The 18379-nt window shown below is 38.7% G+C and overlaps 1 protein-coding gene across 1 annotated transcript; it reads left to right on the top strand.

The window, feature by feature from the left end:
* Positions 1-14670: 14670 nt before the first annotated feature.
* LOC128745684 (jerky protein homolog-like) lies at positions 14671-15642 on the top strand. The gene has a single exon (XM_053842761.1). It carries the CDS (start codon positions 14671-14673, stop codon positions 15640-15642), a length of 972 nt encoding a protein of 323 aa, XP_053698736.1.
* Positions 15643-18379: the final 2737 nt, after the last annotated feature.

The raw sequence follows: 18379 nt of genomic DNA on the forward strand, positions 1-18379 counted from the left end.
GTAACTCCAGCACAAAGAAATATTGATAAAGGTACATGGATATTTTTTGATGCGTTTGGCAAACTATTTCTGGAGGGCGCTGCCGACAGATTTTACACACAAAAAATCGATTACTTCCTTCGAGCCTGTTAATCTGTTCTCTGTGTTTTACCATTAGATCATATCCTGTTGCAATCCACATGAAATTAAGGTGTAAGTTTTTAGAAATATTTCACTGGATTTACACGTTTAATCAAAGGGTAACTCTTATAAAAAGTCATTCTATTTGAAATTCACGTGGCTTTCACGATGAGTTGATGTGAATATCAGATCATCTCAAAGTGTTTTACCCATTGGCGGAACTAGGGGGGGGCTAGGGGGGGCTAAGCCCTCCCTAGAAAAGATTTAGCCCCCCCTAGAAAAGTTGACTAAGTTTTTTAATTTTTGAAAAACCAATAGTTAGATAACTATAGGTACGAAAAACTTCAGGGTAACGTTTATTTGCATGACTGTTATAAGATTCCAGGCATTAATGTGCATTAAATTTTAATATGCCGACGAAATAAAACGGTTGAAAAAAATTCCGGGGGCTATAGCCCCCCCTAGAAATGAGCGCTAGTTCCGCCAATGGTTTTACCCTAGGTTTTACACATTGTTTTGCAATTGAATGTGATTCATGTGTTTGTGAGGTACATACATGTGCGGTGCATACAGGACTCTATATTTGACCATTCCTTCCCCCTTAACAATGCAAGTGTTGACAACGCATTCATGTGAAGCTGGTACAGTGCGCAATTATCATTGGCAACATTGCTCGTCAATCGCCCCCTTTTGCAGCACTGATAGGTTATTGGTGTGTGGATTAATGGTGGGAATACTGTTTATGGGACAAACGCTACTGGTAGGATCTGTAATCAAGATAGACTTTTATGTTTATGATGTTAAGAGTCGCAAGCTAGCTGCCTGCCGATGTGTCTCCAACGAAAGCCAAAGCCAGCGACCGACTGATGACGCACACCGAGGCAAAGGCAAACAATGTTTCAAATACAATCTTTAAAATTGCCACCGATGTGTCTCGAAAACTAGCTGTCCGAAGCGTCGCAAGCTAGCTGCTGCTGCGTGATGGTTTGCCAACGAAAGCCGGCGACCGACTGATGACGCACACCGAGGCAAAGGCAAACAAAGTTTCAAATACAACCTTTAAAATTGCCAATTTGCCACCGATGTGTCTCGAAAACTGGCTGTCCGATGCGTCGCAAGCTAGCTGCTGCTGGCTGATGTTGCGCCAACGAAAGCCGGCGACCGACTGATGACGCATACCGAGGCAAAGGCAAACAAAGTTTCAAATACAACCTTTAAAATTGCAAATTTGCCACCGATGTGTCTCGAAAATCGGCTGTCCGATGCGTCGCAAGCTAGCTGCTGCTGGCTGATTTTTCGCCAACGAAAGCCGGCGACCGACTGATGACGCATACCGAGGCAAAGGCAAAAGGCGAATAAACGCAAATCTAATGAAGCCCATGCGACTCCTACATTTGGCTGTCCGAACTAGGAAAATGATGATCAGTTACAAATTTTCGCTGGACGGATATACAAATCAAAACATTTTTCATTTAAATCTCAGTAAAATGAATATTGCGAACATTGAATTTTCTGCAGCGGGTTAGAAATCTTATTTACCAGCTAGCGCACTGGTGGTTGCAAATGAAATGTGTACTTAGGACAAGTAAATTGAGATCCGGATTTAGTTTAGGTGTGTGTGGTTATGTTTATAGGTGCGGGACCGAAAAATTTAGATCCAGATATATTCATGAAAGTGTTCTATATATTGTTTAAGGTAATTTCAATGATTTTAAGCAAAATTATAACAATATTTCATACAAGGCATGTTGAATCAATGTCCTTATTGTTTAGTATTTATTATGTAATAAAATTATAAATGGTTTTAAATAAAATGCAGGCAAATAAAAATTATAGTAAGTATATATGTTATTTTCTAACCCAACCATAACATTTGATTGATTCCAAAGCGCGCATTTTAAAAAAAAATTCAAATTCGCTTCTTATGATTTTAGTTTTCTATGTGTTTTGACAGCTCGAAATAAAAATATCATCATTTTTACCGCGGCGCCAACTACTTGTCGAATGAAGCTTTTGTTCACCTAACAAAGTTTCAAATACAACCTTTAAAATTGCAAATTTGCCACCGATGTGTCTCGAAAACTGACTGTCCGATGCGTCGCAAGCTAGCTGCTGCTGGCTGATTTTTCGCCAACGAAAGCCGGCGACCGACTGATCACGCACACCAAGGCAAAGGCAAACAATGTTTCAAATACAACCTTTAAAATTGCCACCGATGTGTCTCGAAAACTAGCTGTCCGATGCGTCGCAAGTTAGCTGCTGCTGCGTGATGGTTCGCCAACGAAAGCCGGCGACCGACTGACAGTGTTACCAGGTCGATAGACCATTTTCCCGCTGCCCAGAAGTTGATTTCCCGCTGAAATCCCGCTGTCTAGAGTCTATTTCCCGCTAGAAATCCCGCTGAATAAACAGTTATATTATTCTTTCGTTTCTGGTTCAGATTAAAGAATAAAGATAATTTATTCTAGTAAAACATGCATTTGAAAAAAGATGAACTGCTGAAACTGAGAGTTTAAAACTAAATGTACATTGTGCAACTATTCTGTATTCATGTTGACGAACTTTGTTGGTTCAGCAACAGGCGAATTCCGGATTCGGAAGAAGAGAAATTTTCAAAAGGATTTTCGAAATTTCTTATTTTGGAATTCCAGTGAAATGCCTTAAGAAAATCTTCGACGTTTAAAAAAGAAAAGGAGATTTTCTGACACGAAAAATCTCGAAGAGATTAAAAATCTCGAGGCGATTAATAATCTCTTACTTTTTTAAACGTCAAATATTTTCTTAATGAATTTCACCGGAATTCCAAAATAAGAAACTTTGAAAATCTATTCGCAAGTTTTTTGTTTGAAATTTGGCGGCAGTACATACAATGTTATGAAACATTTTGGTTATTATAGATGAATTCAAAGGTTACAAAAACTAATGGATGATTTTTTCAACGCCTACTTACTTACTTTAGTGGCAACGGTCCGTTACCGATCCTGCGCCGAACGAATTATAGTCCTCCAGTACCGTCGGTCCTGGGCTGCCGTTCTCCAATCCCCACGAACACCAGCTGAACGTGCATCGTCTTCGACAGCACACACCCACCGGGTGCGGGGTCTGCCTCGAAATCTACGGCCTCTTCCTGGTTCTCTGCTGAAAATAGTTTTGGCTACTCTTTCATCGGGCATTCTGGCCACGTGTCCAGCCCACCGCAGCCTGCCACATTGCACTACCTTCACTATATCAGCATATTTGTATACTTGGTACAGCTCGTGATTCATGCGTCTGCGCCACACTCCATTTTCCATTTTGCCACCAAGTATAGATCGCAGAATTTTACGCTCAAAAACCCCAAGCACTCGCCGATCAGCTTCCTTTAGCGTCCATGATTCGTGTCCGTAAAGGGCCACCGGGAGGATTAGTGTTCTGTAGAGCGCCAGTTTTGTGCGAATTTGCAAACTACGGGACTTCAGCTGGCTACGTAATCCGTAGAAAGCCCGATTCGCGGCTGCAACTCGTCGTTTCACTTCGCGGCTTACATCGTTGTCACATGTCACGAGTGTACCAAGGTATATAAATTCCTCCACTACTTCATATCGTTCCCCATCTAACTCCACCTCGGCACCAACACCACTTGAGCTCCCACGTTCCCTACCAGCAACCATGTACTTCGTTTTGGCGGTATTAATGGTAAGTCCCAATCTCGCTGCTTCCCTTTTAAAGGGCCTAAAGGCCTCTTCTACTGCTCTACGGTTGATTCCGATGATATCGACGTCATCCGCAAAACCAAGAAGCATGTGAGATTTCGTGATGATAGTTCCATTCCTTTCCACGTTTGCTCTTCGTAATGCACCTTCCAAGGCAATGTTGAATAGCAGGTTAGAGAGTGCGTCCCCTTGCTTCAGTCCATCCAACGTCACGAAAGCAGCTGAGGTCTCACCCGCTATTCTAACGCATGATTTGGATCCATCCAGCGTCGCACGAATCAGCGTAACTAGTTTCGTCGGAAAACCATGTTCTAGCATTATCTGCCACAGCTCATTTCGTTTAACTGAATCGTACGCCGCTTTAAAATCCACAAACAGAAATTGGGAGAAATTATAGAGAAGCTTCCGAAGTCATCTAGCGGAAACAAAAAAATCTACATTTTTTCTTTCCACAGACATTATAATTTTCTCTCTCTCTTTAGTTTCTCGGAATGCGGTAAAAAGATAAGATAATTATTGGTAGAGAAGGAGATTCTAAGAATTTCTTTTTTTTTTAGAGATATTTGGGAAATTTTCTGAAAGCACCGGAATTCGGCTACAGGTAAGGGAAAAAGCAATATTTTCTTGTTATTGCGTACATAATTTATTACGTTTATTGCGAAATTTCGTGCACGGATAAAAATGAGCATACGACAACTCACAACTGGTTTATTAGATAAGTATTGTACCTTGAGGCCAACTGGAAGGCTTCTCGCCTACCAAATATCGCTAAATCGAGATCCCGCTAAAATCCCGCTGAGTCATTTAAGAAAACCGCTAGATTCCCGCTAGCCGCTGTTTGGTTTTTAACAGGGGCTTGCGATGGGTGCCATGTTTTTGTTGCCAACATCTCAGCACATCTCGACAAAGGTTGGCAGCAAATCTACCTGTCAGACGGGCGCTATTTCTTGCATTTTTTGAAATAGCGCCCTTCGTTAAGTGGACTGTCAAACACCGTTCGTTAAGATACGGATAGCACCCCGCTGGTTTTTAAGTCCCGCTGTCCGAGTTGAAATCCCGCTAAATCTAGCGGGAAAACCGCTGATCTGGCATCACTGCCGACTGATGACGCACACCGAGGGAAAGGCAAACAATGTTTCAAATACAACCTTTAAAATTGCCACCGATGTGTCTCGAAAACTGGCTGTCCGATGCGTCGCAAGCTAGCTGCTGCTGGCTGATGTTTCGCCAACGAAAACCGGCGACCGACTGATCACGCATACCGAGGCAAAGGCAAACAAAGTTTCAAATACAACCTTTAAAATTGCCAATTTGCCACCGATGTGTCTCGAAAACTGGCTGTCCGATGCGTCGCAAGCTAGCTGCTGCTGGCTGATTTTTCGCCAACGAAAGCCGGCGACCGACTGATGACGCATGCCGAGGCAAAGGCAAACAAAGTTTCAAATACAACCTTTAAAATTGCCAATTTGCCACCGATGTGTCTCGAAAACTAGCTGTCCGATGCGTCGCAAGCAGGGTTGCCACATGCACAGATTATTCTGTGTTTAACAGATATTTGAAAGAAATCGCCTGTACAGAATCTGTATGCATAGAATACAGATTTTCGCCAAATTACACAGATTAAACAGATTTTTGAGCTTTTACATGAGAGTGAAAGAGACGGAAATAGTCAGCAAAATGACTGTCTACCTCTTTCACTCTCATTGTTTTGCATTGGACAGATTTTTGCACAGATATTTTTCCTCGTCGTACAGATTGTCAGATTTTTCCAACAAAAAACGCAGAATTATATGTGGCATCCCTGGTCGCAAGCTAGCTGCTGCTGGCTGATGTTTCGCCAACGAAAGCCGGTGACCGAAGAAGGTAAGGAAAAGAAGTTTAACCCATAGCTCATCTCGTATATATTTCTGTCCGTGCTAGGGAAGCACTGACGTGGGAAGGCAAAAAAATGCAAATAATGAAATATTAAATATTCGACTCATATTTTCTCAATTATTAAACGTCTGTTAGGGAAACATGTAATCTACTGCGGTAGCCCTATGTTCCCGTTATCGTTTATCAGTAGTTTAGTAAGTATTTTTTGTTAAACAATACGGTTGAGATGATTTGCAATTCTTTTTTAGGATGTTAAGAAACAAGATAGGACTCGATATTTCTAATTCAGCTGGATAAATTTTAAAGACGACCATGAATGAAGCAACTTAAATTGCCTCTGCTAACGCGGCTTCTGTAGCTTTCATCATTCTTAGGGAGATTTTTTCGAGACGATGTTTCCGGTTTACGTATGAGCGAGCTTTTTTAAATTAATAGCACGGTTTCATACATCTGTTTTATATCATCATTCGCGGCCGAACATGAATAGAAACAAGTAGCATTGCTAATAGAGCCACAATATTCTTAAGAGTCGGAATTACAATGCCAAAGCTATTACAAAGCAAATTGGAAAACATGCAGCTGTTGATAAGAAAATATATCGATGTATATGAAGTTGTTACGTTTTGGGAGGTACTCGAAAACGATTGTCCTTTAACGATTATATAGCCATCTACGATGTGTGCAACCTCTTATGTTAATGCTAATATTAATACTCAAAAAGGATTGTCCTATAATTCTAGTTGCCTTCGAGTCATTTGTGTTCCATTAGTGAATGTATGTAGAAGACAGAACGACTTTTTAATAATTCGAATTTTAGGTTTGCCTTTGTTTCTTTGGAAATATGTACTTTCACTTATAGTCAGGATTGGGCGTATAGATTTTCATACCATAGTGTTTAATCATAGTTTTTTAAAAAAGCATATTAATGAGCGCAATCGACAGTTATATAACGATGATGGACAAGAAGGCGATCTTATGAGTTTATCCGAGGAAACCGGTAGACCAGATGGTATCCAGTATACAAACTTTACTATTTTTGTTTATTGTGTATATTTGCGATATATATTTTCGACAATAATCCAAATATTGGATAAATTCTGCTTCGGTTTCTCTGCAAAAGGAGCGTTTAAACAACTTGCCATATTTAGACTTTGAATTCAGTATGTCAAATAAATTATTGAATAAGCGAATAAATTCTATAGTTGCTTGACAACCTTCGAATCCTTCTACATTGTTATTGCTGATTGCAAGGAAAATTGTACCATCCAAAGTGCGATATCGCTCGTAAAAGTGCTATTTTGCATTAAATCGTTTCGGTATCTTCGGCGCACTTTTTCGTTATATTCCAAGCAATAAGTGCGCCGAAGGGACCGAAACGATTTAATGCAAAATAGCACTTTTATGAGCGATATCGCACTTTGGAAGGTACTATTTTCCTTGCAATTGACAATATCTCTGAGATACTCCAATGCATCAGCAACGCTGTTGCTCAATGTTTGGACAGCGAGCTTCGTTTTCATTTTATTGGTTTGGAAATTTATATGAGTCTTTGTCAACTTATTTCCCAGGTGTAGTCCTTCAACACTTTGATATTCTTCTAATTTTTTCAAATATCTGAAACTAATCACTTTTCCATCATAATTATATAACACTATTCTCTTAGCGAATGTGTTACGCACCAATTTTATCATATGTGATGGATCTAGTATGACAAACATCGACTCTTTTTCATTTTCTGGCTTAGGGAAAGAAGTTTTCATATTGAATATGAATTCACTTAGATTAGCTCCCAACAGTTTGGTGCATTTTAAATTGACTTTAGCGCCGTCAAAGGTTAACGCAAGCGTTCGGGCTCCAGTTTCATCAACAGCAGTAATTATGTCGTTTATGATTTCTTTCTTTTCCTCAGCGGTATGGCCTGTCGAAAAATAGTAAGCAATTGGAATCTTCCAACTGTCGTTCACTGCTGTCAGTGAGAAAACCAGTGCTTCAGAAACAAGATTCGAACTGACAGAAACATCATTCGTATATCGCTCCTTAATTCCTTCTATCCCCTTATTGCTTAGTTGTGCCTTTTTCCTAATTGCGATCTCGTCCATGACAACATTTACTAATAAAGTTTTTTCTCTTGACTCCATTTCACTCTTTTTCATTCTAACGATCGATAAAGCTTCTGCTGAAATTCCTGGACCTTCATCAACTGTTTGATACCACGCTCGGATTGTTGATACTGCAGGCAATTCGTTGAACAATTTTTCACGAACAAATTGATAAGCAGTCGGAGAATGAAAATGCAACCCTAGACAAAACTGTCTTACATTTTCGGAATATTTACTTCCACGTTTTGCATTCGACAAGAGCTCATGCAGCAATGAGTGCTCGGAACAAACAGCTTTACTCTTAGCGTATCCTTCCAGTTTTCGTTGCTGTTGTTGAACCGTATCAAGCGCTGAACGTAATTTCTTCTTGAATCTAAGAAGAGTCATCGTCAAATTTTTGTTTTGACGTACTGATCGTTTATAACGTTTATTAACTACGAGAAAGGCTCGTTTAGCTTTACTCGGATTATAAAAATCACTATCCTTAACTTCTCCTGGATATCGTATGGTATTCATGTCTTCATGACCGAACATCGAAGAATTACTTAATTCCATTGCACAATCACAGTCATCTATATCACCTACCAAATCGCATTGTATCGCAGTATTCAAACAGGATCTGCAACAGAATTGCTGTATTGTATAATAATCAAAGCTTTAACATGTCACCTACTCTTTTAGTTGTTTCAGAATTGAAGATCTGTTCGGCACAGTTTGAACTAAAGATGACTTTCGACTATGGCAAGCTGAAAAATTCTCCGGTTTATCTGTATCGAAAACTGGTTGGGTGAGCTCACTGGTTTCTTCGATGATTAAAATATCATCAACTGTACTGCAACTTTCAAAATAAATAACATCACTGAAAAAAATTAAATATAACTTAAAGACAAAAAGCAAATTATCCAAAGCGAAACATACCCATTCGCGATTCGCCAGCTTATACCCGTGTAACAAATCAGCGTATTGCAACGTTTCGAATGTCCTCACTTCGTTTCGTGTTTTACTGGTACGAAATTCTGGAGCTTGAGCTGCAGCCAGGGACCGAAACGGTTACATTTTTTCTTTACATTTACCAGCATGCAATGCCATGTCAGACTCTAACCAATACCATCGCTCTGTACTGTTTCTGTATCGACATTTTCGTATGTCAACCGACCATTCATACAAAATGTCGTGTAGAAATGACATGCATTTGTCGCTTTTTGCTTACAGTTGTAGTTGGAATAGTATGGAGCAGTGATAGGAAATATGGTGTATTGGGGGGGACCTTCCTATTTAAAACCGTGTTGTTTGGGGGAAAGCTGTATGTTTGGTTTACGTGTGCAACAGCAAAAGAGAATACAAAAAAGTGTCTCCAAGACTGGTGACATTTTCTCCCCGATATCGAAGAGTGTATGACACGTAGACCCCAAAAATGTTTTTGTTGTTCTTGCATTTCTTTTCGGTGCTTGTGTGCCAGTAAAATGTCACAAGACTGGTAGCAAGAAAGAATGGTAAATGTCTTCAAATTTTTGTCACCAACCAGTACATTTTACGGTACGGTTGTGTCAGAATATAAATTTGTGTTTACATGCTGATTTATAATACTTGAATTTTTTTTGTTATGTACGATAGTCCGGGGAATAAGCGCGGGATCGCTGTAGATATCAAGCACCGTCTAGATCCTACCGTCAGAAAATCGTTCGCGTCAAAATGATCGGAGCATAACATCATTTTTTGACCGATTCGTGTTTTTGAACCATGTTTGTTTATGCTTTTAATCCATGCCTGTCGTTGCTGTATGTTTCTTGGAAAGCTGTAAGTTTTCGGTATTAGTTATCATGTAATAGAAAATTGTGTTCATACCAGTGGAATGTTTTTAAGCGTTTATTTTCTTTCCGTCTGGATGACTTGCATCCCACAATTGCGCACTTTTGCACCATGATTTACTCAGCGAAGCTAAGTATGCAAAGTTTTCGAACACATTACTTGGTAGCCATATTTGAAATTTTAAATTGGTTGTCAAAATTTGACAATGAGATTCCCTTTTTGAATCTCGGGCACACATACATATGCATATATGATGTAAATACATTATCTGCACATGTGTGATGTTTACCACGCGAACTGCAGCGACACTGGCATTCTATATATATTGATTATACTATATATATATATATATATATTTTCGCTGGTTCGCTGCAATGCGCGTGATAAACATCACACATGTTCAGATAATGTATTTACATTATATATGCATATGTGTGTGTGCCTAAGATTTATCAAAGGGGGAATCTTATTGTCAAACTTTGACATCCAGTTTAAAATTTCAAATATGACTGCCAAGTAATGTGATTGGAAACTTCGCTTTACTAATTTACGAATTTACTATGGTTCATTACTATGAAGTAATGTAGAGAAATGGAAGAAATGTTTATTATTGCTCAACTATGAACTGAAAGAAAATTTCCAACATAGGGAATATTAATTCTGGTCTGTTGAGCATCGGCGTAGGACAAAAATCCGATCCGCCAGATGTCAGCGCGCTGGGAAATCTAATTTCCGGTCCACTAATAAAGTGCAGAGAAGTAAACTTCCGGTCCACTGGAAAAACGTCTGTGTAGGGAATGTAAATTCTGGTCCACTGAAACCAACGAAGGGAAAGTTAATTTCGGTCCGTTATTCGCTATGTGCGCGAAACGGTGCTGCCACCTTCCCAAGTTTGTTCTATTTGTGAAGTCTGTGCACAGGTTTGTTAAAGGTAGAGTGACTATATACAGAGTGGCGCCAAGTCATCCCAAATGTATGCAATGCGGTTTATCCTAGGTTTTTCTTTCTCTTTCCTGCATACGCGTTGGATAGGTTGTCTGCTCGATTGGAATGACACTGACAGATAATTATCATTCCAATTTTGACATTGTCGCCACTCTGTATATAGTCACTCTAGTTAAAGGGTGAAAAGGATAAACAAAACTTTGCACCAAATCTTCACAAACTTTCCATATGGCAGTTCCATGAGAGTACAAGAGATCGATTTGTGCTTACATAGCGAATAGTATTTTACAATGAAGGGAATACAATTCCGGTCCATTGTAATAAAATTTTACAATGAAGGGAATACAAATTCCGGTCCACTGTAATAAAATTTTCAACGAAGGGAACTATGATCCGGTCCGTTGCGCGTAGTGTGCTACTCTTGAGTACTGCTTGAAGTAAAGTGACTGTTTATTATTTCCACATGGTAACGATACCATATTCGCCGCCTACCCACATGCTTCAAAAACTAGACTAGAGACTACAGCTTGGATGTCTGTTCTCTGTGCTTTCGATATCGAACAAACATTATTTGTAGATCAACATTTGAAAAGAGCGGATAAGCCAACTGTCAAACAGAACGAGTGAGAGTCAAGGGGTGTCTCACTTCGCAATTTTGCATTATCTTTTTACATCATTTGCATTTACACTCAAGTCGCTTTTTACGCGCACGATACGTCCCACGTAAATCAAAACCGCGTAAATTCCGAAAACCGCGTAAAAATCCGCGTAAATTCCAAAAACCGCGTAAAAAACCGCGTAAATTCCGAAAACCGCGTAAAAAAAAACAAAATTTCGCGTAAAAAAAACTGTGGATTTCAACACTACGCGAAAAAATAGACGTTTTGAGCACATCCGCGTAAATTCCGAAAACCGCGTAAAAAAATTTTCTTTCAGTTCATAGTTGAGCTATAATAAACATTTCCATTCCTCTACATTACTTCATAGTAATGGACCAGAAATGATAAAGTAATGGACCAGGCGCACGATACGTCCCGCGTAAATGAATTCCGTAAATAAATAGTAAATTCCGAAAACCGCGTAAAAATAGTCGCGTAAAAAAACCGCGTATAAAAAAACCGCGTAAAAAGCGACTTCAGTGTATTGCAAAAATGCTAGCGAGATTTTTTTGCTGCAAAATTTTATTGGCTGTGGATGCAAAGCGATATTTGCAGTGATTGCAGCATTTGCAGTGAATTTATTTAATATAAATCTAGTGAGACGCCCTTATGTGAGAGTTCATTTTCCTATGGTGCTCCAGCAAAAAAAAACTCTCGCTCGGTCTGTTTGACGTTTGGCTTATACGCCCTTTTCAAATGTTGGTCGACATTTGCCTTCTCTGTGATTTGTCGACCAACATTAGAAAAGGGCGAATAAGCCAAACGTCAAACCGACCGAGCGAGAATTAATAAAAGGGCAAATGTCGCAAGCGTAAACAAACCGAGTAAGGGTTGATCAAGGGGTCGGACACTCAGCACATTGTGCCGCGGCACTCCAGAGATATCAAGCGGCACACCTCCAAAGCCCTATGAAAATTACATTTATAGGGCTTTACACACCTCCGGTTCAATATTACATATGAAATGGAAGCACTGCCAGTTGTCAAAATCATCTCGCACGGTTGCCAGATCTATCAGATTATAACGAATTTAACAAATCTTGCAGTTCGGCACTTTCGGTACAGCATCGGCACAGTTCGGCTCGTTTCAAATCGCCTAACATAAAAACTGCTGTGCCGAGTGACCGACCCCTTGCCGAGAATATATTTTTCGCTTTTGTATTTATCATTTTCAATTACTCTTAGGACTACACAAAAAAGTTAATACAGCCAGAATTCGTTAATTGGGCTACGACTATCGAGTCGTGTTCGTTAATTGGGCTGACTGACAGTTGGTCAAATTTTTCTGAGGGGTACGCCAATTTAAATCTGTCTCTGATTTTAAAAACTTTTGTGACCCGGAATACATATTGAAAACCTAGTTAAGTTTAATATTGGAGTAAGTAAACTTTTTGCTGTCTTTGCATTCAAGTACGATGCCTAATAATCGACTGGTTTGTTTTAAACAGGCAATGGCTGTATCGTCGGGAAGAACAGCGACAAAGCGCAAATACATCACACTACCTCTAGCTAAAAAGTTAGATGTAATCCGCGACGTCCAGTCCAGTGGATTATCCCAAGAGCAGGTAGCAATAAAATACGGCATAGGAAGTTCAACGGTGAGCCGATTACTAAAGCAAAAGGAAGCAATAGTTTCAAAAATGAAGAGTTATGAAGAACATGGGTTAGCGGAGCGCCGAACTATGAAAGAACAAAGTTTCCCTTTGCTAGAGGAAGCATTATTTTCGTGGGTGCTACAGCAACGACATGCAAATATAGTTGTTCCGTTAGCTGTGCTGCAGACCAAAGCCAGACTTATCTTTGAAATTTTTCAACGAAATCATTGTTACGAAGGATACCAGTTTGTGGCATCTAATGGATGGGCTCGTCGTTTCATGAGTCGCTTCGGACTACGTACCCCAAGCAGCACCATTTGTTGCATGAAGGGTTACGCAACTCTAATTGAAACATTCAAATATGGTAAAAGTTCGCATCAGTTACCTTTATCGAACTGTTATGTGATTGAAAAAGCGCAAGAGGTGGAGCCTATATGCAACCAATTGTTACACAGATGTTTTATGGAACATCAATGCGCGTTATCTATCCATTCGCGACTACGATACTAAAAGAGATTTTAAGCCTGTTCGCACTCCCACGAAATCCTATGCCGCGTTGTCAAAACTTGCGTGAAAACATAAACAAAAATACTTCCTTCTCTTTTTTTCTCGCACAAAAACCAATGCGCGTTATCTAAATACAAGCAGATATTCGCGACTATGATACTAAAAGAGATTTTATGCCTGTTCGCACTCACACGAAATCCTATGTCGCGTTGTCAAAACTTGCGACTACGATACTAAAAGAGATTTTAAGCCTGTTCGCACTCCCACGAAATCCTATGCCGCGTTGTCAAAACTTGCGTGAAAACAAAAACAAAAATACTTTCTTCTCTTTTTTCCTCGCATAAAAACCAAACAATTATGAGCAACTTCATCACGAATTATGTTTAGCGGGAACCGGGATTTCCTCTCAGGGCTCCAAGACGAAAATTATTTATATTAATATTCTTAATCCGACTTTAGTTTTTTGGGCCTATTATGAGCTAATCTCCATGCCATTCAAAATTTATCGTGCAAAATATAATTTTGCTTTGTATTATTTGATGCGCCTCGTGAAAGTTATTAATTTATTTATTTTCAAGTTTAAAGAATTAACCCAGCCAGATTAAGAATTCGTTTACGATGGAAAAATGCGGTGTAAAATCGAACTAGATACTGCAATCAAATAATATTTTAGTAAATGCCATGGATTCCTGATGAATGTTCGTGTAATTATTGTTAAAATAAAAACATTCCTTCGTTGAAAAATATTTTTTCATAAAAATATGGCAGAATATGATGTTACATTGGTTGTATTTGTTTGGTTACATTTTATTTAACAATATGCCGTAATCAACATGATGCAACATCATGTCACATTATTGTTTAGCAATGGCATTATAATAACACGATGTTGCGATGAAGTTTCATGTTACTAGATATAGACTAATATATTTGTGACAGCCAGTATAAGTATTGGATAACCTGAATCCAACATATTAATAACATGAAGTTGCTTATTTGTTGCGTGTTTCAATACTGTAACCGGTGAAGTTTTTTGCAATTTAAACAAGACTTAATAGCCACATGGAAGATGTTGCAAGTGCTGCTTGGGTACCGCTGTAGTTGCCGGAGAAAGAGCTTCAGCTGATCTCGATGCTTATATTAAGTTTAAAACAGTACTTACAGAAAAACTCAAAGACATGAGTTTGTGCCCTTCGCAATTGTTCAATGCAGATGAGTCCGCAATATTCATCAAACTAATTGCATCCCGAACGGTTGTCTTGTGGGATGAGAAAACAGCAGCTGGACGTAAATTAAATAGAATCAGATACACATTCATGCCCTGTTGCAATATGGACGGGAGCCTGAAATTAAAATTAATGTTTATCGGCATGGCCGAGAATCCGCGCGATCTCCCCCGTGATAAGAATGTATTACCTGTTTCTTACTATCACGCAAAGAAGGCCTGGATGACTCGGATCCTTTTTCGAAAATGGTTTTTCGAGGAGTTCATTCCCGCCGTGCGCAAATTCTGTGAAAAAAACGGGCTTGAACCAAAAGCACTACTTCTTCTGGACAACTGCTCAGCCCACCATGACGGATGTGAACTTAAAAGTGACGACGGGTTGATTCAAGTCATCTACTTGCCGCCCAATGTCACTAGTGAGTGCCAACCTATGGACCAAGCGGTCATCAACGCTATAAAAATACGTTATAAGCGAAAGCTGATGTTGAAATTAGTACTGGAGAACGAACATCTCCCTTTCAATCAACGATTGAAAAATATTTCATTGTCTACGTGTATTGAATGGTTGGCTACGTCGTGGGACGAGATATCGTCATCAACAATAAGAAATTCATGGAACAAATTAGTTGATGAATTTCCTGGATACGAGAATCGCGAAATTTTACCTGCTGAGGAAAATTCTCAAAGTCAAGACATAGACATCAGGTTGCTTATAACTGCTGCAGATGAAGCGGCTGGTACCAAAACAAATGATAGTGATATTGATTGCTGGCTCAATGATAAGGTTGTTGATTCGGAGGGAAATACTTTAAGCAAAACTTGCTATGAGTACACTGACGAAGAAATTGTAAAATCAGTGTTATCCCGACAAGATGATTCAACATGTACCGAAGAAGAGTGGTTGGACACATCCTGTGAACAAAGCGAAATTGATGAATCTATCGATCAGCAAACGTGCTACGATGAAGCCTCAAACTACAAACCAGATTTCTCTTCAGTACTTAAATCTTTGGATAATGTAATCGAGTATGTTAGAAATGATACTGAAGAGGTCAAAAAATTGTTTTCACTAAGAAATAAGCTCATTGATACTGAATGGAATAAGCGTAATACATAATATACATGCACTTGTTTGAAAAATATTTACTGTTTACTCGTTCGATTTGCAATAAAGTTTCTTCGAATAGGTAACCATTTTTTTTTAAATATGATCTGGAAACGCATTTCTAGACCCCTTGATTTATTCATTCTGACAGTGAATTTTGACATTTCCGCCCAACTATCGAACGCCCAATTAACGAACCGCCCAATTAACGAACCACCAATTAGCGAAACTTTGCTGTATTTCGGAAAAGTTAATCGACCCATTCCCCAATCGATTAACTTTTCTGAGAGTCCACTGCATATTTAAAAATAATTGAGTTATGAGCAAAAATAAAGTATACAACGCTTTGCTTCAGTAAAAAAAATACGCCCATTTCATAAGACATAATGACAGCTAGCGTGTGCGTGTACTTTCCACTTGGCGTAACGCACGCTATAAACTGGTGCGTTATTTTACGTCAAGATGTTGTGTCAGACTAAAAACCGTTATGTGTTGTATTTGTCAAAATCGTCAATATGTTTACGTCGTTCAATGCAGTCAAATTTTACTTACGTCGAATTAAGCATAAGCATATTATGCTGTATTATAGGCTTTAGCGTAAACAGTGTTGTGTTTTGGTTCGTTATTCGTATCAATGTGAGTTAGAAAAACTCGAGGAAAAACTATTAGGGTAGATGATACATTAGTTGCGCCACTAAGCACAACATAACTTCATTTTGCTTGTTTATTGAGGTATATGTTTCAATTAATGCTTGTGGGATATAAATTTATCAAATACAAGGTATTTGTCACAAGGCAAGACAAATGCTTTCGTTGTACGAGAAGCTTTATAAAGAAAAAATGAATTTTCCGATTCAATTATATTGTACCAACAGTTGCGCTAATGTTTCCTTAATTAAGTTTGATGTTCCTTTAATTGTGTTATACCATATACATTGCTATGTTGCTAAGTGAAAAAACATCGTAGCAAAACTATAGATGAGCGCCTATAGTTGTGCGCTCCAACTGCGCGTTAGATTTTGGAAAATTGGCATTTTAGCAAATAATGCTTTAATTTTAAATGGTGTAGTCTAACTACCAATACTTCTAAAAGCCTGTTTTATATAATGAATGTAATTGTTTTATCTAAAATGCTACGGTGACGAAAATATGCATTAATAATGAATAGTAGCGCAACTATTGGTACTACCACAACTATTGGATCAACTACCCTATATATAATAAAGCTATCCGAATAAAAACCACAAGTTCACACAAAAAGATGAAAAGTGACTGTGGTTCATTTCTTTTTTCTTTGGTTACTTCCGCTGATTTTATAAGAGCTTATGTCAAATGACAATTCGTTTCATAAGCCTAGTATCGACCTGAAAAGAAATGGGCAAAAAGATAGGCCAAGAAATGCTAAAGAAAAGATTTTCCGTTTGCGATTTCTTTACCAGTATGCACCTCACAAGAAATATAGTTTTACATTCAGATGGCGCAGTTTTACATGCTAGTGAATTGAAACGTCACTTTTCCGTACGGAATAATATCCGCCGCAAATATTACCACAAGAAAAAATGACAGATAATTGCTTGCCTTGCAGTTGTTAAAATTTCTTCGGTTAATACCAGGATTTTTTCTTGAGCTGTTTTCTTTTCAGCTGGATATTGTCAATTGCAAGTAAAATTGTACCATCCAAAGTGCGATATCGCTCATAAAAGTGCTATTTTACATTAAATCGTTTCGGTATCTTCGGCGCACTTTTTCGTTATCTTCCAAGCAATAAGTGCGCCGAAGAGACCGAAACGATTTAAGCTAAAATAGTACTTTTATGAGCGGTTGCGCACTTATTGATTGGACAATTTTCCTTGCAATTGACAATACTAGGCTATACATTCGTCCCGAAACGGTGCTAGTAAAAAATATAACTGTAGGGATGCTCGGTCATATCACAGACTAACAGACGTAACACTGAAGCCTCATTCCATCGTCAATAAAAACGATCATTTCAAATTTTCTCTTAAGCTAAGACTCAAACAACAGTCGCTGCGTGAGAACACCGCTTGCCTGCGCTGGCGCTATTGTCAGACAATATACAAGTAAATTTATAGCATTGCTAAATTTATAGCAGCGTAGCGCGAAGACTGCACCAGGTGATGCTAGTGTGTTTTCCAAGTTTTAGGCATGTCATTAAAACGATGTTTCGTTAGAAAATTTGTTCAAAGTGTTACGTCTGTTAGTCTGTGGTCATATTGTCAAAATTGTTAAAACTTATAGACCAAATCAAGGTGACGTCATCTGGCAGATACTGGCGCCCTTGTTTACAAACAGATCGCAGAGTCCAAAAAAGTTTCAGCTGTTAAACGGCAAGTTTGTTGTTTTAAACAGCATTAGGATAAATTTAAAACGCCATTATGCCTTTAAAATGTTAAAACACACCCTACATTCGCTATAAACGAAAAGGAAAATTTTCCAAAATGTAAATAAGGGCGCCAGTATCTGTCAATTGACGGTATGATGTTTTGGTCTATTGAAGAGTCGATTTTCGTTGATTTAATCTACTAATAAGTGCCTTTCATTACAAGTTATTGCCCGTTTATTTGGTAACAAAACGCGCTGCTCACTTTTTTGATAGCCTGAAATCGTCACAGAAAGAATCTGCTTGGCTGTATGTAAGTTATAAGTATATATTATGCTTGTCTAGCACGTATAAGCTATTGATTTACTCTTGGATTTACTTGACAAAATAAACGATAATTGCCCCCGC

Source organism: Sabethes cyaneus, chromosome 1, assembly GCF_943734655.1.
Source record: "Sabethes cyaneus chromosome 1, idSabCyanKW18_F2, whole genome shotgun sequence".
Taxonomy (NCBI): Eukaryota; Metazoa; Arthropoda; class Insecta; order Diptera; family Culicidae; genus Sabethes; species Sabethes cyaneus.

What these genes read in the sequence shown, in the direction of transcription:
- LOC128745684 (XM_053842761.1), top strand. Translation starts at nt 14,671, where the DNA reads ATGGCCGAGAATCCGCGCGATCTCCCCCGTGATAAGAATGTATTACCT.